Source organism: Notamacropus eugenii, chromosome 4, assembly GCF_028372415.1.
Source record: "Notamacropus eugenii isolate mMacEug1 chromosome 4, mMacEug1.pri_v2, whole genome shotgun sequence".
NCBI classification, from domain to species: domain Eukaryota; kingdom Metazoa; phylum Chordata; class Mammalia; order Diprotodontia; family Macropodidae; genus Notamacropus; species Notamacropus eugenii.
The window spans coordinates 25,461,817-25,485,764 of record NC_092875.1 but is presented as its reverse complement, the minus strand read 5'-3'; the positions used below and the strand labels follow the sequence as shown (position 1 = coordinate 25,485,764).

Below are 23,948 nucleotides of genomic sequence, written 5' to 3'. Positions count from 1 at the left end.
ATCTGACTACAAATAGCAAGACTGCTCCGGAAAGTTCAGAGGAGAGAAGGACCAAGGCACGATCACTCCAGCACCTGCTCTCCCACTGACTGCCTCAATGGTGACAGAGCAGCTTCTGAAGGCTCATTTTGGAAAAACAAGACCTATGTTCCAATCCTGGCTCTGCTGCTTACAACCTACAGGACACCAAGCAAATAACTAAAGCACAAGGTTCTGCTTCCTCATCTGAAAAATGAGGGCTTGGCCTGGCCAATCTCCAAGGTCTCTTCTGAACGCAGATCCTGGAATCCTAAGACTCGCACCAGAACTGTGGGGAAAACATGCTCGGAAAAAGAATGAAAGACTGTGTAAATGGGAGTCCTTCTCCATCATTAGGAAACAACCACACTTGTCATCAGTCCCAGGTAAAGGAGGATTCATTGGCACCAACATTATTTAAACATCCAGTTCCACCGGAACCTGAACCAAGCAGGTCTGAGGCAAGAAGAGTAGGGAAGACTGAGATCACTTTCTGCTGGCATGAACTCCTTCCAGAACTAGAGCAATCTCTTACCAAAGACGGTAATTCTGTAAAATACCTAATCTTCCATTCCTCTTCTAAGGTTCCTTACACCTGAAAATTCCCTGCAGGGCATTATTTTGGCAGTGCACATGAGTTAACCTAAAATATAAAAACCCTGGTTTCCTTGGACATGCTTTATGGTGAACGCATGCAGTAAGTTAAGATCTGTTTTAGTCTATCGTTAAGTTAGGCAATTATTTCAGGTCTACCTTTTTCTCATTTGGGTAGGAGGAGAAGATATATTTTGCTGACATGTGGAAAGAATGCTGAATTAGGCAGCGGGAGACCGGGAGACTCCGTGGGAATTCCAGATGTGCTACTAACTAGCCATGTGACTTTGAGCCAAGTCACTTGACTTCTCAATCTCTCAATGACCTCATCACTCAATTCAAACTGCTCTATCTACAATTACTACCCCTTAACTGCAAAATCTATTGACATCCTTTCTTAATCCTTGCCCTTGATCTCTCAGAAGCAGTTGGCACTGTTAACCACTGGCTTCCTTTTGTATAAACTCTCTTCTCTGGCTTCTGTGACACCACTCTCTTTGAAGCAAAATTAAATGCAAATTATTATGTTTTATATGCAAAAGTCTAAATAGAAATCAAATGTTAATGAATGATAAAATATGGAGATATAAACTTTCACCACCTACCAATTATCTATCATGCATAGGCAATGATTCCCAGACCTATATATCCAGTCCTAGTCTCTCTCCTGAGCTACAGTCCCATCACCCAGGCTTACTGGAAATTTCAAAATTGATGTCCTAAAAGCTCCTCAAATTCAGTCTCTCCAAAAGAGAACTCCTCTTTCTCTCCAAGCCAGATTTCCCTAATTCTGTCAAGGGGATCACCACCCTCCAGTCATCTAGTTTTACAATCTCAGCATCATCTTCAATTCACTCTTCCTCAACCCATATATGCATTAAGTGGTTTTTTTAGGATACTTCTTACATCCATCCTCTGGTGCCTCTGGCCACCACCACCATTCAGGCTCTCCTAACCTCTTGCCTGGGCTACTCAACGGCCTCTTCGTTTGACAGCCAAACAGCTGTCAAAGTCCTAAAACACAGGCCTAACTATATCATGCCATGACCCTACTCCATAAACTCCAGTAGCTCCCAATTAGGTCTAGAATCAAATACAAAAAACCCCTTTACAACCTAGCCCCCAAATGACCTTTCCAAACTAACTCTCCAATAGTCATTTCATGGTCCCTTCAGTCCAGTCAAAGTAGTCTTCTCCTGGCTGCTCCCCCATAATGGATTCTCTTTCTTTCTGATACCTTTGCACAGCCTGTCCCCCATAACTCAAATGCCCCACTCCTCACCTCAGCCCTTAGGAACCCTTTGTGTCCTTCAAGACTTTACTCAAGGTCTCACTTCTAGGTTCTGCTCCATGTGCCTACCCAAAATGGAAACACTTCTGATCTCATGAAATTTCTCCCCATCACCTGCTATTCATTCTAATTCCAGCTTCAGGGACCTTTTTCCTATACCGGCTAGAGTGCTACACCTAGAGTCAAGAAGACCTGGTTAAAAACCTACTTCTGACATTTACTAACCATGTGGTCATGAGCATTTTCCATTTCCATTGTCTACATCTTGTATGTCCCTAGTTATCTACAGGTTGTCTCCCCGATTAGAATGTGAGTTTCCTGAAGGCCAAGACTGTGCTTTTGTCTTTCTTCATGTCTTTATACTGTGCTCAGCACAGTGTCTGGCACCTAGTGCTTAATAAGTGCTTGTTAACTGACAAATTCTTTGAACCACAGTTTCCTCATTTCTAAAATGAGAATATAATATTTGCTCCTACATCACAGGCTTGTTCTAAGGAACAATAATGTACATAAAGCTATTGTTATTATTACTTTTTATATGTAAATGACTAAATAAAGAAAACAATGTTGATAGAATCAAATATGAAGATAAAACTCTCAACTTTCTGGAAAGAGATTCTTTACTGAGTGTACATTCCAGCATCACTGTTATGATCCCTGTCAAGACAAGTGAAACAAACTATTCAAATCATTCCCTCTTAGACAAAATTCTCCTTGAAAGTTTATTATTCATTCAGCATCATCTCAGAATACTTCATTCAATTAACTATTAATAAATCTGGGGGTCAGTTTGCCCAGTACATCACAGAAGCATGTGTAATTCCCTCAGTGGTGTGAAGAAATAAGTAACAACAAACGTAATCAATTCTTGTAAACAAATGCCCATGATGATGAAAACAGGTGAGGGGAAAAGGAAACTCGAAACAACAAGACAGGGCTGCTGGTGATAAAAGCTATACCCACAGACATTAAACTCTTCAGATCTGAATTTCTTAACTGTTTCAAAAAAATGTGTTAGCTTTGAAATAACTTAGCCAATAAACTAGACTGGAATCTCACTCTGACAGTCCTCCCTAAAGTGCAGAATTGACTCTTTGTCTCAGGCATCTGAACCTCTTTCAGATAAGGACAACTCAGAAGCTGGTTCACCTGTGACATGGACCCTATAGAACACACTAGAGGGAGGCTCCAGCCTAGTATTAGAAGGGATTCTGCGTGTAATAAAACCATCCTATTTCAAACACTCTGAACAAAATTGTATTTTTTTCTTGTTAAGAGACACATAAAGGAAAAAATACTGCAATTCCACCTACCAGTCAGGAATTATAGATATTCAAAAGTGAGAAACTATATAGAATTCATTCTTCTAGGGCATCTGCAGAGGCACATTATTTCATGCTCAAGAAAGGTAGATAGATAGATAGATAGATAGATAGATAGATAGATAGATAGATAGATAGATAGATAGACAGACAGACAGACAGACAGACAGACAGACAGACAGACAGACAGATAGATACTTCTAACCACCATGAGATTAAAGAATGTACCTTCAAATACCATATCCAGTAAAAACCATCCAAGAAAGGAATATCAACAAATCAAAACAAGTATTTCTTCAGTGTCTAAGTCTTTCCTAACGCTGAAACAACATCCATTTCTTTCCGTATGGTACCCTTCTCTATCAATGATGCCTTCAAGGATTGCTTAGTTTGAGTAGAGACTACTCTATGGAGATTCCAATCGGATTCTGGAAAACCTCATAATAAAGAAAAAAGAGCACTAAAACAAACATTTAATCACATGCCACTCCAGTCAACAATTATCACACTTAAAATTGTACACAATTCTGCCAATCTCCCTTAAAACGACATCAATTTGTATCATCCATGATATTCTAGAATACCAAACAATATTCTTATTGCTCTTTAATTCTGACCTGTACTACCATATCCTAATTCTGAACATAGCTCTTTCAAAGCATAAATTCTGACCTGTAATCCTCGACGCACATATACTGCCAGCACCCCACACATCATACATCTCTTGCCATTTTGCCTTTGCTCTGTCCTCCTCTTCTGTTCTGGTACACAGCTTCCACATATCTCTCAGTATATTTCAATCCAGACCTACTACACAGTCAAAAGCTACCTACATTCTAGCCTTATAGAAAACTATCCAGAAATAGCACAGCTAGCAAAGTCAGAATGTCAATTTTTCAACCTAAATCTTAAACCAAGAATTCAATGATAAAAACACCACCTTTTTCAACTTCAATCATCCTTATTGACCTGATTTTCATGTCTCATGCCTAATTTTTATATCAGTCTAAAACCTTTTCAGGAATACCATCAAAACAGCACCCATAAGGAGAAGGAGAAGCCATTCAGAAACCACCCCCAAATCCCTTTTGGTTAATATCTAGGCTACTGACATCCTTAACACAGAGCAAAGAGAGGACGAACACCGTCAGGAGAAAACCAAATTCTGTTCACTTCACAAGTGAGCAACAATTAATTACCAAAAGCTACCCTTAATAGCCAAAGAGTGAGAAGCCCAGGAAGTCTATGCAGCGACACTAACACTACCAATGCAAATCCTTGCTGATGCCTATATATCACAGTGAAATGAACTGTTATGTCCAGCTACCAAATCAGCTGAAGCTGCTGCATTTCCGATCAATCTTCTGATGCTGGAAGTCAGGGCTCTCCAATCCTGGGCACTGCACTAATGCATTTCTCATTAGCTCTTCCAGCAACAGCTAAGGACCTGCCAGGTCAAGGGGTTTAGAGGATGACAGCTATACTTCCATTTTCTTGCCTTAGTTTTTGCCCTGAAATGCAGTGATGCCCAGTTTTCTGATATGATCATTCACCATTCACATTTTCTTTTCGATGGATCTCCTTTACGCAGGTTTCTGTCAGACCCCATAGAAGACTGCCAGCGGGGGGAAGCTTACTTCCTGAGTCAGTGACCTAGAGAATGGTGGGGTTCATGTCCTTGGAGAATTGATCAGACCACTCACACCTCCATTTATGGTCCTCCCCCTCCAGCTCTTATCTCTAATAGTAACAAGTGGGCTTAATGATGCTGAGTACTTTGGGTTCTTCAGCTTGCCAAAGGCAGCCACCACCCCCAACCCCCACAGAAAAGGAGATCTATGCTCCTCTCAGCATTTCTCCTGTCAGGGTTCTGTACTCACTGCTAGTAAAAGACCTATGCTAGCTCTTCCTCTATGAAAAGCCGAGTCTAGAAACGAACTCAGAGTAGCCAAATCACAATGTCATAATATTCATTTGGGGAACAGGCATAGACAACCTTAAATACAATTACATAAAAACATTAAACATGCAAAGAGAGAGACATGAGAAATCTAACAGCCCCCTTCATGCAGATGACATGCTAGTTAACAGATTCCCCCACTCAACTCACTGTCCCTCCAACCTGATTTTTTATATCAACACAGTTCCAATGAATGATAATTTTCACTTACTCTGCTCTACCAAGGATCCCCAGTGCTTTGCTGAACGAAAACCCCACAAAAGGCAAATCTTCACCAGAGAAACCTCCAGGGTTCAACTGGCCCGGAAAAGGTAAAGCCCGCGAATTCCTCTCTGGTTCATCAAAATTAGAGGTGTCATCATCAGATCTGAGGGTGGGAACGAAGGGGGGAGGAGCTGATGAAAAAACAAAAAGGAAAAAAAATCAGTCTCATGCAATCACACTCTTTCACAGCAAAGGGTCCTGCTCCTTCCGAGCTTGCCCTGGCACTGCAGCTCCTGCCTTTAATCTCACTCACACAAGCAGCGGAGCCGCTGCTCTCAAACAGGATTACAGCAACAAGAGATTAACCTCTTCTTTGCCAACATGGCTACCACTCTGCAGACCATCTTCCATTCTAGTTAAACTGAATTATCTTCTAAGTCAGGTAACAGTCTCATAAGGCACAGGCACTTCTGAACTAACTGAGGCAAGCCACTTCTGAATCTTTCTAGAATATTTCCATAAAGCCATCCAAGTATAAGCATCCCACGGTGATGTCTCCTCTCTGGTACTGTCACAGGCATAAAGAATGATCTAAACCTATTGCTGACATGTCCAAATGATCAATTTTTATTGCCACTGAAAACTGGTCTTTTTCTAAACGATTTAAAGAACTGCAACCACTAAATCTTACTAGGTGATTGTAATAGAAAGAAAAGGGGGAGGAGGATTTACTCTCAGGTCCTCAAGGATTTGCAACTCTTCATGGGACAGCACTGCAGTCTGGCTCATAATTACACAAATGCATAAACTAGAGACCTTATGAAATATTTGGTTTTTTCAGCTTATCTTTTCTCCTCTCCACCCCCCACCCCCAAATTCACTGCAGTTTAACCAACAAGATGAATGAAGTTCCTCCAGGGATGCAGAGTACCCCTGATCACTGGGGATGTGGCTACATACATGAAAAGAATAAACGAATCTGCAGTCCCATTCCTACCTCCTCACATCATGTGCTCTCTTAGGGAAGTGCTACATTTCCTCCACTTCAGGCAAACGTGCCAAGCTTCTTTGCTTGAAGAGGCCGACCCTCTTGCATCAGTAGCCAGAATGGAGCTGGTGGCTCCAAGCTGCACTCAAGGAGGGTAGTGTGCCCGAGCCGTTACCATGGATCCGGCATGGAGCGCCTGTAGCTGAAGGGCTAGAGAGCGAGGAGCCCCTGCACTGCAGGCTTCCTGCTACTCACTCTGTGCATGCTCTGGGCTTAACCCTACCTGCCTGCATCCATGACAGATGCTGATGATTCTCGGACTGACACAAGCAGAATGAGTCACTGCTAGGGCTTGCTAGCTCCCTCTGGTTGCCAAAGCCTTTCACAGCCCAGACTTTTTTTAACTCTTTATTGTCTAGAATGACAAATCTGTGTTTAAGCTACCACCGGAGGAGCAGCAGTCTGTTTCTGCTCAACAGACAAAAACCTGCCTGCACAAAATACCCAAATTACAACGCTCCAGTTTCATTAGTGACTCTCTGGGGAGAATGCTTTCTAGAAAGTGGGAGGGAGAGGGGCAAGGAGAGATTTGAAGGAAAAGGAAGCCAATTTAGAAGGTTCATTTCTCCAAAGAAAGTCAAAAGAACATTCATACATCTTTAAATGTATTTGAAAAATAAGAAGGATGAAAAATACAAAATGTGTAACACCGGAAAATTATTTAACACCTCCAAGTTTCCTCAAGAGAACTGAAATCTTCACTTTAATGGGTAAAAACTCTATTTGTTTCTAGAGACATGAATTACTTTTTTTTAAATTACCAAGTTGGAAAGGAAAATTCTTATATTGTGTGCCCTGTTCCTTATCCTACATCCATATAGCAATGGATGTAGGATAAGGAACAGGGCACACAATATAATTTCCAAAAATCCAGCCTGATTTTAAAGGGCTCTCCAAAACATAGTGTAAACGTGGAAGGAAATAAAAACTAAAAGATGAAAGTACATAAGTAGGCAACAGGAAGATATTTCTTGAGACAAGTCGATGTCATTACTAAACACCCACAGGATGGCAGGAGCTTTAGAAAATGGTCCCTGTGTAGTGCTTGTTTTGTACAGTGCAAAACAAATCTATAGACATAAACATCTGGCTATCTGTGTTAATTATATCATTCTCACCAAGTCATACACATTCTCTTTCCAATTTAAGCTGTTCTCTTCCAGAGATAAAAAGAATCCCATTCCTGAGTGCAGAGTTTTAACCTACGGTAGCATTCGCCTTCAGTAAAATTATAGGTAAGAAATTCATAACTGGACAAATAAATATCCTCTCTAAAAACTCTAGTGACTATAATATAGCTTAGTGTAGTCAAAATCAGTTTAATGGCTCAGTAAATCCTCAAGGTAAGAACAAGAAAAAGTAGAAGATACCAAATAACACCAAAGAACTTCCTGTTACAAAAGGAATCTAGTAACACTTGCCTGAGAAATGCTTAATGGACAACGCAGTCACAGTAGGTACAAGGTACAAAAGGAAGATCTATAAACCACAGTGGGTCATGAGCTGAAGAGCCAGAAACGATTTGCTATCCAGAGAATCACATAAGTTGAGGGTCAGAAGAGACCTCAGTGGCCATCCAGGCCAAACCATACATCAAAGGAACCCTCAAGATAACAGAACCCACAAGCAGTTAGTCATCCAGCCTCTGTCTGAAGATCTCCATGGAGAGGGGACCTACCATCTCTCCAGGAAATTTGGTTCTCCTTCTGGACAGCTCGAATGGTTAGGAAGCTTTTCCTGATATCAAACCTCAACTGGCCTTTTTGCAGCTTCTACCACTGACTCTGGGATTGACTCTGGGACTGCCTCTGGGGCCAAACAAGGCCCATCTAATCCCTTTTTCACTCATTGTCCTTTCCACAACTTCAAAACAGCTCTCACATGCTCTCTTCTCCTGGCTGAATGTTCAGTTCCCTCAGATGATCCTCAGCTCAAGGCTCCAAGGTCCTTCACCAGTCTCTGGACGTTTTTCTTAATGTCATTGACTGATTTTTTAAAAATTTTTATTTTAATTTTTAAATTATTTTGCTTTGTCCAATTAACAAACATTTACTTTCTCTCCTTTCCAATTCCATCTCCCTATTGGGAGGAAGAAGGGAAAGGAGAGAGGGGCAAACAGGAGGGAGAAGATTTATAACAAATATGAAGTAAAAAAAAAAAATCCTGCACTGACCACATCCCCCCAAAAAAGCATGTCTTATCTTTATCTTGAGTCTATTACTTCTCTGGCAGAAGGTAAGCTGTCAAGTCCACAAGAGATTACCTTCCTGAGCACGGGGTAACATGCTTCATCACTGGTCCTCTGGGATCACACCTGTTCACTGCATTGATCAGAAGTCTCAAGCCTTGAACAATTAGCTGTCTTTACAATGTTGTTATTGTGTAAATTGATCTGGTTCTGTACACTTCACTCTGTATCAGCTCATAAAAGTCTTCCCAGGTTTCTCTGAAACTGTCCCTTTCATCATTTCTACCTGCACATAGCGCTCCACTGTATTCACACACCATAACGTTTGGCAATTCCTCAATCGACAGACACTTAGTTTCCAGCTTTTTGCCATCACAAAAGAAGGAAGGGAAGAAAGGAAACAAGCATTTTTTAAGTGCCTGCTATGTGCCTGGCACTTCATCTCATTTGATTTCACAACAACCCTGAGAGATAAGTGGTACTGTTATTATCCCAATTTTACATATGAAGAAACAGAGGGAGTGACTTGCTCAGAGTCAGAGCTAGTAAATGAGAGGCCATATTTGAACTCAGGTCTTCCTAACTCCAGGTCCAATGTTCTACCTACCGTGCCACCTCGCTGCCTCAAAAAGAGCTGCTATAAATATTTTTTGTACAATATAGGTACAATACATTTTCCTCTTTCTTTGATCTCTCTTTTGGCATAGGCCACAACTGGTTATCACTCAATCAAAGGGTGACCTTTCGGGCATAGTTCCAAACTGCTTTCCAGAATGTCTGAAGCAATTCATAGCTCCACTAATGTATCTGAGTGTACCTGTTTTCCTGATGCTCTCCCACAGTTGTCATTTTTTGACAGTCTGAGTGTGAGATGAAACCTCAGAGTGACTATAATTTGTATTTCCCAGATTATTAGTGATTTGGAGCATTTTTTTTAATATGGATCTCTCCTTTTGAAAACTGCATGCTCATATCCTTTGAGAAACTACAACTTGGGAAATGGCTCTTTGCCTTATAAACTTTAATTTTAATATAAATTTTCCCAAGATTTGGAAATAAGATCATCAGGGAGATTTAAAACAAAAATTTTTCCCAGGTAACTTTTTCTCTTCAAATTTTAGCTTTGTTGGGCTGGAGGAAAGGAAGGCGGGGAGAGAGAACAACTTCAATTTTATGTCTCCTCTATACTCCCTAGCTTATCAATGCACATCTCAAACCATGGTGCCCAAAATTGAAAATAATATTCCAAATACAGTCCAGGGACTATCACCTCTGTATTCCTGGAAGCTATGACCTTCTTAATGTAGCCCAAGATACCATTAACTGTTGTGGCTGCCATATCACACTGCTGACTCACATGAAGCTTGCAGTCCATTAAAAAAAACCAGGTTTTTTTTGTTGTTGTTGTTTTCAAAACAGTGGCTATTTAACTGTGCCCCCCACAACACTGAAGTCAACTTTTTTTGAACCCAAGTACATCACATCTATCCCTAATGAATTTCATCTGATTAGATTCAGCCTAATTCTGTACCTGTCAAGATCTATTTGTTTCCTGATTCCATCATCCACTGTGTTTGAATACTACCCGAGACACTTATTAGCGCGTGACTATGGGCAAATCACTTAGGAGAGGGTTAGACTTGAGGGCCTCTAGGGTCTTTTCCAGCTTTAAATCTTTAATCCTATTCCTCCTAGCTCTATGATTTCTGTAAATCTGATGAGTGAGCACACCCCAAATGTCTTTGATTACCTCCTAAGTCTCTGATTTAAACATAAGCAACCGAGGGTCAAACGAAGATCCCTGAAGTACTCCACTGGAGACCGTCCTGCAACGTTGACATGGAACCATTAACTTTTTGAGTCCAGAAACTCAGCCAGCCCTGAATCCATCTGACTGTATTATCCTCTAATCTGTATCACTCCATCTTCTCTACCTGAAGAGCGTGAGGTACTTTTTCAAAAGGTTTGCTACACATTTAGGTAAACTGTCCATGGCATTCCCCTCATCTACTAGTTTAGGAATCCTGTCCAATAAGGAACTGAAGTTAGTCTGTCTTGATCTGTTCTTGAAGTCATGGAATCACCACCTCCCCATGTAGATGTTTGCAAACCTTCTTACTCATCTGTTCTGGAATTTTTCAAGAAATTGAAGTCAAGCTCAGTGGCCTATAGTTCACTCTGCTCTGTCTAAAAATCTAGAACTTTTTCCTTTCTTCAGTGTTGTGATATTACTCTTATTTTCCATGCTCTTTCACTTAAGCTGAAACATAATTAATTCTGTTCTAGCCCCTTATTTTAATTCTGTATATATCTTTATCATTCAAGTGTGTTTCTTGTAAACAACTTATTGGTGGATTCTGCTTTCTAATCCATTCTGTTATTTTCTGTTTTGTAAGTGAGTTCATTCCATTCACATTCAGTTACGATTGTTAACTGTGTATTTTCCTTCTAACCTAATACTTTTCTTTCTAATACTTTTCTTTCTTTTTTTTCTGACCTTTCTCTAAGAGTCTGTTTTGCTTCTGATTAATACCTTCTTTAAAGTACCCTCCCTCTTATCTCCCCCATTTTCCCTTAATTCCCCCTCCTTCCTATTTCTCTTGTAGGTTAGATGCATTTCTCTATTCAGCTGTGTATTTTTCCCTTCTTTATCCTGTTCAGATAAGAGTGAGATATATCATCTTCTGCTCCCCTCCCACTATCCCCTCTTCTACCCCTTCCCTGCTGTACAAACTCCTGCTTTGTACCCCATTTATGTGATAATTTCCCCCCTTCTCCCTCTCTTTCACACTTGCCAGTATGTTCCTCTTCCCTACCCTTTCCACTCTTCTTCAAGATCACCAAAACATAATAGAATCACTCCAAGGCCTTCTGTCTACACTCCCTCTACAGCCCCTCATGCTGGACTATCTCTAGTTGCCCTGCTCTATATCTCTGGCCACTGGACCCAGATGGCTCTGAAAGAGAAAGTGAGGATGGTGACCTTGCACAGCCCTCCCTCACTTAGAATTCACTAGCAAGTCATGGCATCATCTCCCTGATGTCATGGTCTCCTTTGGGAACGAATGACAAACCACAACTACACACAATGACCCCTGACAATGACAGAGTTCTAAAGGACTACATGTATCACCTCCCCATATAAGAATGTAAACAGTTTAATTTTATTTAGTCCCACACAACTACTCACTCATGTTTGGCTCTTGATACCTATATTTTCTTTGTCAAATTATATACTCAGCTCTAGTCTTTTCATCAGAAATGTATGGAAGTCTTCTACTTTGTTACATATCCATTTTCCCCTATGGTATCATACTGTTTTGCTATGTAGGTTATTCTAGTAGGCTCAGATCTTCTGCCTTTTGTAATATCATCTTCTACAGTCTCCACTCCTTTGGAGCAGGTTCTGCTAAATCTTGTGTGAACCTGACTGTGGCTCCTCTGTACTTGAATTCTTTCTTTCTGCTTGCAGTATTTTCTCCTTGATCTGGGAGCTCTGGCCTTTTACTTTGATATTCCTGGGAGTTCTCATTTTGGGGTTTCTTTCAAGAGGACACTGGTGGATTCTTTCAATTTCTACTTTATCATCTGGTTCTAAGATATATGGGCAGTTTTCTTTTAAGATTTCATGATGTCCAGGTTATTTTTTGTTCATATCTTTCGGTTATTTCAATGACTCTTAAATTATCTGTCCCCAATCTTTTTTTCCAGATGAGTTGTTTTACCTGAAATATTTCGCAGCTTCTATTTTTTTCAGACTTCTGACTTTGTCTTATTATTTCTTTCTTTCTTTTTTTTTTTTTTGAGGAGGGAAGGCAAGGTGATTGGGGTCTTGCCCAAGGTCACACATCTACTAAGTGTCAAGTGTCTGAGACCGGATTTGAACTCAAGTCCTCCTGACTCCAGGGCCAGTGCACTATTCCCTGCACCACCTATAGTTGCCCCATGTCTTATTTTTTCTTGGTGTTCCATAAAGTCATTAGCTTCGATTTGGCCACTTCAAATTTTCTTTACTTTTGGTAAGGTTTTATCCATCTTTTTCAAAGTGTTTACTTCTCTTTTCCCATCTTTCTTTCCCTAGCTCTCACTTTTTTTCCCATTTTTTCCTTTACCACTTTCATTCAATTTTTTCTCTTGCTTTAAATCTTCTAAGAATTTATGTTTGGCATCTGTTCAATGTGCATTTTTCTTTGAGACTTTGCTTACAGAAATTTCCAAGTCATTCTCATCTGTGTCTGTGCCATAATTGTTCTTTACGGTAGAACTTTTTTGTTTGCTCATTCTTCTCACTTCTTGACTTTGACTTTACTCTGCACACACTTCTGGGGCTGGGACCTCTGGCTTGAGCCTCTGTTCTCTTCTGTCCTGATACTGCTTTCAAGGTCAGGCTGGGGGTCTGCAAACTTTTAGTGCTCCTAAAATGGGTGTGATCTCAGATGGAAGTTCTGTTCACTTTCCTTCTTGTCTAAGCTTTGCAAATTCCTGACCCAGGTTTGAGTCTATAGGCTTGTCCTGTATATTGCTATTAGACTCAGTCACTATTGCCTACCTAGAAGCTCCACAGTTCGGAGGAGCTAAACTTCCTGCTCTGCTATGCCCTGGAATTCCAATGGTTGGAATTTGGTTGGAAGGTTGACATACTGGGCGCTAAAGTCTAAAAAACTGAATCTCAGCTCTCCTCCTGGGATCAGAGCTATTCAGCAACATTTCTGGAACTTGTTCTTTGCTCAGTACAGAGCTAGAGACAATGCCTGTGACTGCTCCTTTCCACCCTAGATTTGTGGCCTAGAACTGGGTGGTGGGCAACAGGGGGAGCTGCCAGATGTCACTCATCTCCTGCACTCAGAATTAGTTCAGGGATTCCCCATGGATCTTCCTACCCTTGTGCACTGTCTCAGCCCTCTTCAGTTTTGGGGTACTGGAATGTTCTTGTCATCCATTCTCTCCTGGCCAGATTCCATCCCTAGGAACCTAGATTTTGTCTATCTCCCTAAGATACCCTAGACTGGAAAAATGACTCACTGTGAATTTTTCTTGGCTTTCTCAATCATAATTCAGTCTAGTCCCATTTTCTAGATCATTGTGGGGAACACTGGGTAAGGAGCCAGGCTGTACTGCTTTCTCTCACTTCTCCATCCCACCTCCACCTTCTTCCATGCCCTTTCAGCAATCACTGACAGTGGCTTGGCAATAACACATTGTAATCTGCAATCTGCTCAATAATCACATACTATTGTCAAAAAATCTATATACTAGTAAAATGTTGATGCATATGATGTTCAAGAGTAATTCTCCTTCTGATTAGATGGAAATTCTTATTACAAAATTGTGTCTAATTTGGATGCCACATTTTAAGAGGATTTGACAAAATAAACAAAAAAAAAAGACAACCAAAGTAAGTTAAAAGTTGTTTAACAGTGCTATTCACGTTCTGGTTCTTAATTTCTATTTTACTTAATTAAATAATATTTTTTGAAAGTTTGAATTAGTATGAATAAGAGAGTTGATGGATGACTAATGTCCTTCTATGAGTTTTTATCATGTTTGTTGAAGACAAACAGGAAGAAATGGTCTGAAAACACAAGAGGTTTATGATGGGCATGTAGGAGAATTGCCTGACACTAAAAGCTGGCATTCATAAAAACAAAGGGAATGTGAAATTCTTTTTTCCTGCTTTCTTTGCTGTTGCTGTTTTACATCAGACATCTGTTTGTGACATTAAATGAAAGGAAAAAAGTATTTATAAGATCTTTGTTAGATGTGCCAAACATTGCTAAAATGTAGTGAATATAAATACCAAAAGAAAAATAGGTGCTGTAGTTTGTCTCTCATTCTCCAAGAGGACCAACATGACATCACTGTGTCAGGGTCAAGGTACAGTGTGTCTGACTGTGGCTGATCAGAACCAGGAGCTAGGAAGGCTTTACCTACCCCTAGATCCAGAGAATCTTCTTTTGGGAAATATATCCTAAGAAGGTAACCAGTGAAAAGCACAACTCATATATACAAAAAGATTCCTAGCAGCATTATTTGTGAAAACAAAAAGCTAGAAACAAAATGTGTACCCAACAAATGAGAAATGGCTGAACAAAATATGCCATAAGGAATGATGAACATGAAGAATTTAGGGAAATATATGGCTTGTGGGAAGTACCAGAGGATAAAAGAAGCAGAAAGAAACAAATATACTAGGATAGCAATGTAAATAAAATCCAAATGAAGAGACAACCAAACTCTGGTCAAGTACACCGATCGATGGAAATACATTTTGTCAAAGTTAAAGGAAACATCCTTGCTACTGAGAACTGATACTTTTTGAGGGGCAAAAGGAGAAAATTTCTTCATACAGGGCTATGTTAGGGTTTTTGTTTGGAAGCATTTGTGGTATGAAAACAAAATGTAGGAAACAAAGAAATGATAATAAAAGAACAGGAAGCCATTATAGAGCTTTAATAAAATGAAACAGCACAACCAAAGCCACAGAAAGACCAAGTCATTTCAGCCGGGCTAACAAGGACAGCCTGGAAGGTACTGGTGCTGAAAATCTCATGAGAAAAAGGTATAACAGTTCAGGCGAGAAATAACAAACCCCAATACTGAGGCAGGAATGATACCAAAAAAATAGAAACAGGAAATACTATGCAAAAAAGAAGTGGTCAGAGTAAGCAGCTAATTCAAAGGCAGAAATAAGTCAGAAAGACTTTGGAGGTTCTTGGTTTATAATAATGAATGGATAATGGCACTGACAATGAAGCTGGCGATGAAAAAGAGTTATGCAAGTTTGATAAAAAGCTTCTTCATCAAAGTCAAGAAAACTGCCAATGTGAGCTACTCATGAGACACAGAGCTTCATGGGACTGAGGCAAGGGAATAAACTATAAGGCTGACAGATGAATATATGTATTATCCAGGTATAGATAACAGAGTCAGTGAAAGCAAACTAAGGAACAAGGTGACTAGTTAGACAGATTGATATCATCACCAAACAAGGTACTAGAAGTTAAGCAAAAATAAGAGTCGTTAGAGGCTTTTTCAAATAGATAAATAACGGATGAAAAATCATTATAACTCACTGCGTATTAAAAGAAGCTTAAAAGGATATTAGGGACCCACTAATGCAACCTGATGGCTGGTCTGTACAATACGATTTTCAAAGTAACTAAACATGGGAGTCATTAATCCATTTATAAAGATCCCTGCCAAAGCACAGTTAAGTTTTAAAATATATTATTTATGTATTATTGTATTTTTATTTATTTCATTAAATATTTCCCAATTATATTTTAATCTAGCTCTGGCCCGCCCAGGAGTGTTGCCACTGGCTATGTGTCTGAACCTCTGTCTTAGAGGTCTTAATATAGTTTCCTAGCTATAATTGATAAGAATCAGTATTTGAAAAGTCAGTCCTAGGCTCTCTATCACTCTCTTCCTTTAATATCATTTCTATTTTTTAAAATTTCTCCTTTTTTGTATAATTATAATGATATAGAATCACATAAGCCAAGAGTTGGAAGGGATTTTAGAGGTCATTTGATGGAAGCTAGGTGGTGCATTGGTGGGCATGGAGTCAGGAAGACATGAGCTCCAATCTTACCTCAGACACTTCCTAGCTAACAAGAGTGATATAAACCGCAACAATGCAAACAGACTCATGCAAACAAACTGAATGACTTAACTGAAAATAATTCAGTTGAATAAGCAGTTAATATGCTGATTATTTCTAAGAGATTAGAGAATGATGCTGAACAATACAATAGCAAAATAAATGCTTTCAGAATAACTCAAATAAATTTGATCCAGCTTTTAACAGGAAAATAAAAAATCAACTATACAGCAAATAGATGATTTATATCATTGTGAAGAACAATTTATAAAAATGTTGCAGGTGGAAATATTTGAATGGAAAGTTACATCATCAAAGTGGCTTGCATCAAGTCTTTGCTTCACACTGAATTGCTAGTGAAAGAAGCTCATGACCTCCCAAAGGACACTGCTTAGATATTTCCTTCCCATGTTGCTCTACTCAGAGGCAAGCCTGACTTTATGATTTCCTACTTTAGATCTTAACAGGTATGCACTGATAACATGCTTACCTTACCAGCTAGAGAGAAATGCTATCCATTTCATCAGACTATTTATTAACAACACATGAAAAATTGCTCTGTTTGTCCTTCATTCTCAAAGATGACTATGACATCAGGAAAGTGATGCCATGACATGTAAATGAATTAGATTTAAGTGAGGCAGGGCTGTGCAAGGTCATCAGCCTCACTTTCTCCTCCTCGGCCATCTGGGCCCCGTGGCCAGATATAGATCAAGATGACTGGACGTGGACTTTTCAAGCTAAGGTCTTCAATATGTCTCAGTTTGACTGAGGCAAAGTCCATTCAGGGATTAAGGCTTAATAAGAAATGAGATCAAGTGTGGCCTCTTTTTAAAAAAATAGATCTGGAAGGGAAAGACCCTCAAGGTTTTTGGTCAAAACATAAACAGCAACAACTGCTACTGACATTCATTCTGAGCCAATAAGGGCCCAAACAGTGACCAAGTAGGGCTTGGTCAGTTGGCAACACGAGAAAATTAATACAATGGCCAAAATTCTGAAATAATATCACATTACAAGGATCTAGAAACAAGTGATCATAACCACTCTTAATTAGGCAAGTTTCCAAAAATAATAAACCCAGTTTCAGAAACTGTCATTATAAAACTGTTGAGTGCCCACCATTCCTATCTCCGACAGATTCTGAATGTTATAGGAGTTCTCTTGGTAGAAGCCTGGGAATAATGAGAACAGGACTCTGTCTAGTGCTCATTATACCACGAACTAGTGACACTGCCCACAGGCAAGTCAATCCCCATTCCTGGATCTCAAATTTTTTCTCTGTAAAATGAAGATGTTGGCAGATGATCTCTAAGACTCCTTCCAGTAGTAAAGGTCTATGAATGACTCTTCACTTTTTGTGTGTTTTGTTTTTTGCAGCATGTGAAAGATACATGAACAAATACTATGTTCTGTCTTTTATCAGAAACAAAGTCTGTCAAATAGAAGACCACACACACACACACACACACACACACACACACACACACACACACACACACACCACATGACACAATCCCTTCCAAAGTTATCACTGTATGATTCTAAAGTGATGGGGAGGATAAAGTTCAATTGACATATAAAAGCTAAGTTTCATGACTGGCCTCGCTCTTTACAAATATTTTTTAAAGTCAATTTTACTCAATGACAGTTGTGACATCATTCTTTTCTATGTTCTTAAAAAAGCAAACCGTTTATCTATGTAATTTATGCCAGATTCTCTCAGACAGAATAAGTTCAGAAAAATCTCACTTCATTGATGTGTAGCAATGCCTGAATCTGAAATTTAATGAAAGCAGGTTCTACTTACAGTTACGAATGTTATTCCAATCAATTTTTGAGAAAAATGGATGGCAACAAAGACCCTCATAATTCAGCCTTTCTTTCGGTCCACACAGCAGACTCTGAATCAGATCGAGAAATTCACTGCTAACTTTGGGGCTATCTGGGAACTTCAGAAACCGCTGTTTTCAAAGGAAAAAAAGTATTGTAATGATGGTTCTACTTATCTTGACCCTTCCCTAAGTTAGTACCTTTCATTCATTCAGGTTTTATGCCAGAAATAGATGCTCCGCACCACTCATTCCATAATGAGCCAAAAGGCACCCTTCCCAAAGTAAATGGCCCCTTCACATCACAAACCCAACGCTGAAGATCACACAAGGAGGATGTTTCCACCAGAGTAGATCAAGAACAGCTTCAGCTCTGACGTACCAGAGGGCTGAGCCCTCTAACAGGAAAGGAGCCTTCTCACTTGCATCACACACTCCAAGGGCTTTCCAATGTTAATGCCACTTTCTTCTCTTTCCCAAGTAAGATACAAACATGTATTGTCAATAATTCTTTACCTGGAAGTTCATGATGTTATTAAAAGTTTTTGCTGTGGTTCCCTCAGTAAAAGGCGATCTTCCATAAACCATCTCATAAGCAATGACTCCCAGTGACCACCAGTCACACTCGGGCCCATGGAAGCCCTTTCCATCGCCATTCATCACTGTCAGGACTTCTGGTGCCATGTAATCAGGTGTCCCAATAGGAAGCTTGGCGTTCACCTAACAAAACAATTTGAAAAAATTAGTATGACCCATGTACTTATGGTGGAGTTGAGAACTCCAACTATTATGGAGAATAATTTGGAACTCTGGGGGTTAAAATTGTCCATCCTATAATAAAAGAGACTGAGGCAGAGCTCTGAGTCAATGGCACTTTATTAGAGAATCCATGGTCCCCTCTAATGAAGTGGACCTGACATATTCCTCACCATCTGAAATGTCCCCTTCTTCCAGGAAATTGTATTTATAGAGTTTAATACCCAAATATGCAAAAAAGGTATGGCAAAATACAGAATCTCATTGGTGGACAGATTTTGCTCTTGAGGGCAAAAAATGATATATTAGAGGGAGGGAAGGAGGCAGCACCAACAGGTTGGTTGAAGCCTGGGGCATCTTCACTGACTAAGTGGTCTTAAGATGGTGACCTGTTCATGTTGGATAAGAGAGAATGGTCCAGAGGTACAAAAATAAATTGGAGGACAGGACTTTTCATATAGATGAATCACCTCTGCCACACTAGGCTTGGTCACTATGACAAGAAAAAACAAGGGTGGAGGGCCTCTAGTTAGCTTCCTAGGATTAAACAAGTGAACTCAGAATTTGCGATTCTGAGGCCAAAAATACAGAACTTATAATCACTGATTATAATTGACTTATAATATATTTGAATATAATATAATTGAACTTATAGTATTATTTAGAATAGAGGAGGGATCTTCAACAAATCAGCTTTCTCAGAACTATACCCAAAGGGCTATAAAACTACACACCCTTTGACCCAGCAATACCACTACTAGATCTATATCCCTAAGAGATCAGAGAAAATGGAAAAGGATCTATTTGTACAAAAATATTTCCAGCAGTTCTTTTTGGGGTGACAAAGAATTGGAAATCAAGGGGATGCCCATCAACAGTGGAATGGCTGAACAAGTGGTAGTATATGATTTTGAAAGAATACTACAGTGCCATAAGAAATGGTGAGGGGAAAAGACACCTGAGAAGACAGATACGAACAGATACAGAGTGAAGTGAACAAAACCAGATCACTGCACACAGAGAAAGCAGTATACTAAGGACGATCAGCTGTGGGAGGTCTGGCTACTCTATCAAGACAATGACTCAACACAATTCTAAGGCAGCCATGATGACAACTGCTCTCCACCTTCCCGAGAGAGCTGACAACTTTACTTTTCCCTTTGCTCTCCTTCGCAGCACGGCTACCATGGGAATGTTTCTCATGATTTCCTATGTATAATTGATATATTGCTTGTCTTCATAAGAAGTGGGGGAGGGGCAAGAAGGAAAGAGCGAATTTAGAACTCAAAATTATAATAAATGAATGTTTAAAAAATTGTTACATGGAACTAGAAAGTATTTAACAAAATAAATAAATACACACTTTTTAAAAATTAATGACCATCTCATAATTATCCATGTAGGAAAAAATGTCAACCTGTTTACCTGTTATCCACTATACTCCCAAACCAAGCTCTTCTTTCAATTTATATAGTCAAAACATACAAATTAATTTTTCTATTATTCAAAACTATGCTGAGGCAAATAAAATCACCTGCATCTCAACAAAGATTTTTGGCCAATCTGCACCATAGTCATACCACTAGACACATCACTAGCATAGTGATAGGAGCAAATAGTAATTTTAAAATGTCAAAATGCTTTACATGCATGATCTCCAATGGGGAAGGTGGAGAGACATGTTATTCTGAGACCCTGGGAAGGAGGCAGTAAAATCATCACCAGGCCTACCTGGTACGGCCATTTTGGCTGCCCCAAGAGTAGCGGCCCCCTCTTCCCTCCATTAATCTGCCTCTCCACAAACAATGGTTATTCTACCAGACACAATGATGTGACTGAACTTCTCATCTCGTTTATAAAAACAAATGATCCTGAACTATCAAGATAGAGCTGAATGATCAATCCACATATTATTGACAAACTGACAAGGCGGCTGGCACACACTCTGTGTTAACAGGTTTGGAAAATTGCATCACAGCAAGTGATGTCATTATTTTTCCCACTAAGCTGCCCACATGATCAATCACTAACAACAGGAAAGACCTGAATGCACAGATAAACATTTGCTAAAGGCAAAACTGTATAGTCAGAGAAGTGTCTCCTCAACAACTTTCTCTAACTTTTCTCGGCCTTCAGGAATTCAGCACTTTCTGGCTCTCTAACCCCCACCCTCCATCCAAACAAGAAAGGGCTTGACATCATTGATACAATTCATTGACTGACCACACCAACATTCACAACCTTCAGTGTCACCTCAATCAGGCAATTTCTTTACCAACAGGCTTTGTGCCCTACTGAAAGATACTTAGAGATCAACAAGTAAGTGGTCACACATATTTTTACTATGCACAAACATATCTGAAGGCAAGAGAAAATATACTATGCCTACTTAAAAATCTGGCCCTAAAGGTGGATTCAATGATCTTAGAAAGTAATATCTCCTTGCCCAAGCAGTATCCAGCTTGACCACGGTGTCTAGTTTGAGTTACTGGTCTACTCCCAAAAAGTACAAAAGGTAAAGGAGATAGGACCTAATGTTTCTTTCACCATTCAGAGCCTGCTAAATTGGGAGACACATCCATGTGGATTCAGCAGCAAGTTCTACCCTTCCTCCTTCCTCAGAGGGCAGACCATTCTTCCACAACCCAGTGACATGGCAGAAATTCAGCAAAGAGTCCAATTTGAAGAGAAATTCTCTATGGATAGTCAGGTCTTCCAGCTGCTTCTATTCAAAGATGACATCACACTGTATTTTCTTTGTCCAGTAATCAGCAAACAGATGCTGTACTGGAGGAACTGAACCACATTCCTCTCAACAGTCTTGCTAAAGATGAAACCAGAAGGCAAGACAAAGTCACTGCTAAAGAAAAAGTCAGCTTGTGGATTCTCCTTGGAGAAGCAAAGATAGGAATGGGCAAAAGACATTTTATCCAGTGCCCAAAGGGACAAGAAACATCATTTCAGAGTATTCTTGGTCACACCACTTTGAGGGGTTCACAACGAACATAAAGAAATAGAACTTCAGGAACATCACTGCAGCTTATGTGCCCATACATACTATAAAAAATGAAATCTTTGAGAAAAGATTTCCCCAAACTAAGTTTACATGTACCCGGAGGCCAACAGAAGGCCTAGAAGGCTCAAAGCTACACATCATGAACTCTTGCTTCAGGAAGAAAGTTGGGAGGTAGTGGACATAGTGAGCACCAGATGATATCACACACAAAAATGAAACTGATTGTACAATCTCTGACATGGATCAAGTCAAGTCAACAAACAGGAAGTACCTTCTTACCAGCCAGGCACTGTGCACAGGAAAGGCAAAGAGGTGGTCCCTGCCCTCTGGGACCTTACATGCTAATGGGCAAGACAGCTACATACCAGGTATATACAGCACAGATGGAAGGCACTTGGAGAGACCGTTAGCCTGGTATCTGAGAGTTGGCAAAGTGCTTTACATATATGAGCTCATCTGATCAGACTCCATCTCAAAGAGGAAGTAACTGGCTATGGATGTCACAGCTGTCTGAAACTAATCACAGTCAGATCATCCACTGTTTAGAAGAAGCATGACAGACTAGAGATGGAAGAGTCTTTATGATCATCTAACCCCCTTGCTTGTCCAGTGAAGAAATTGAGGCCCACAGAACTTTAGCAGCTCAGAGTAAGTGAGTGGCAGAGCCAAGATTTGAACTCAGCTTCCCTGACTTTAAATTCAGTGACCCAAGTTCATGACTGTATTATGCTGCTTCTCCAACTGTTTACTTAATTTGCATTACCAAATCCCATCTCCTTTTCCCTCTCTCAGTTCCTCTCATTTCTCCCCTTCAATCTTCTCTCACAGAAGACAGAAGGAAAATCTAGACCTGGAAATTTCCTTCTTTAAATTTTCCTCAATTTCCCCCTAAACTTCTCCAGATCAGTACAAACCACCTTCACAATTTCCTCCTCCTTATTGAGCTCTTTTTGTCTCTCTCCACTGCTCCCCAGCAGAAGATGGAGGCCCAGGCTAGGGGATTCTGGGGACTGGATGAATGGAAGATTTCTCAGTTCTGTTCCAATTCTATGATTCCAAGTAAAATTTTGTAATAAAATCTGTACTAAGTTGTGACCTTGGCTTACTGCAGTAGACTTCTTTCCTTTGTTTTGCTGTATCATCTCCACCTCCTCAAACAGCAAATGGAACACTGAGGCATACAGAGTGCAAATGCAAAAGTTCACTGCCATCAATGCCAGGCAGAGATCACGAGAGGAACACCAGCCAAATGGCTTCATTTGGATGCATCTGTCGCCAGCCTGCTAGTTTTACCTATAAATGCTCTTGCAATAAAATGCTTTACTTGGATTTCCTGACAAGCTTTCTACAGGCTCACTCTCTGCTCACCTGCTTTATGCTGAGTTGCTTTTTTAAAAAAAAATTGAAACTTAAAACATTTAACGAGGATAAAATTAATGTAGGGTCCCACATGAGACCAAGAACTCCAGAACAGGTAAGCCATGGCCACATTGCAGTTCATGTGAAAAAACAAACAAACCTGAGAGCGACAAGCTCAATACCAACTGGCAGAGACACAGCAGTCAGAGTCCTGGGCTTTCCCAACAGTGAAGACAGCCAGGATAAGGGAAGCAGTAATCTCATTGGGCTGCATCCTAGCTTGGGCCCAGCTGGAGGGCTATGCTGAGTGCTGGCCACAACACTGGAGGAAGGGGACTGGCTCTAACTCTTCACAGAAGCTTTTCTCTGCTGGATGAGTTGAAGGCACTCCTGCTCCACCATGGATGGGACTAGATGATGTCTGTGGTCTCTTCCAGCTTGGAATCGTCCAATGACCCTGTAGAACTATGAACTCTGCAGCAGTTCCATCAGCTCACCTCCCCTTCTGGCTTGCAATCTTCCACTACTATCCCTTTCCATGTGTTTTAATCTGTCATCACATTAAGTTTATTTCAACTTACAAAAATAACATTTTGTTGATCTTGTGTTTTTGTATTATCTACTGAAAGAAATGATTATTAAATAACCATTTATTGGGAAGATCCAGGGTTTTTTTTCCTTTTTTCTGTTTCCTCATTTAAAGTCCAGTTTTCCAACAAGATCCCTGACCTTGCCCAAAATTTTACCCCCCCTAGAC

General features: G+C 40.0%; 1 protein-coding gene across 1 annotated transcript in view; it reads right to left on the bottom strand.

Annotated features, from left to right (window-relative positions):
* The window catches only part of CIT (citron rho-interacting serine/threonine kinase), a 159,050-nt gene that overhangs the window by 99,090 nt on the left and 36,012 nt on the right, over positions 1-23,948 (bottom strand). The window contains exons 8-10 of the mRNA XM_072600295.1: positions 18,577-18,780; positions 18,039-18,192; positions 5,397-5,580 (exon numbers count right to left, since the gene is read on the bottom strand). Of these exons, the coding sequence (XP_072456396.1) occupies positions 5,397-5,580; positions 18,039-18,192; positions 18,577-18,780 (542 nt within the window). The remainder of the gene's footprint in view (positions 1-5,396; positions 5,581-18,038; positions 18,193-18,576; positions 18,781-23,948) is intronic.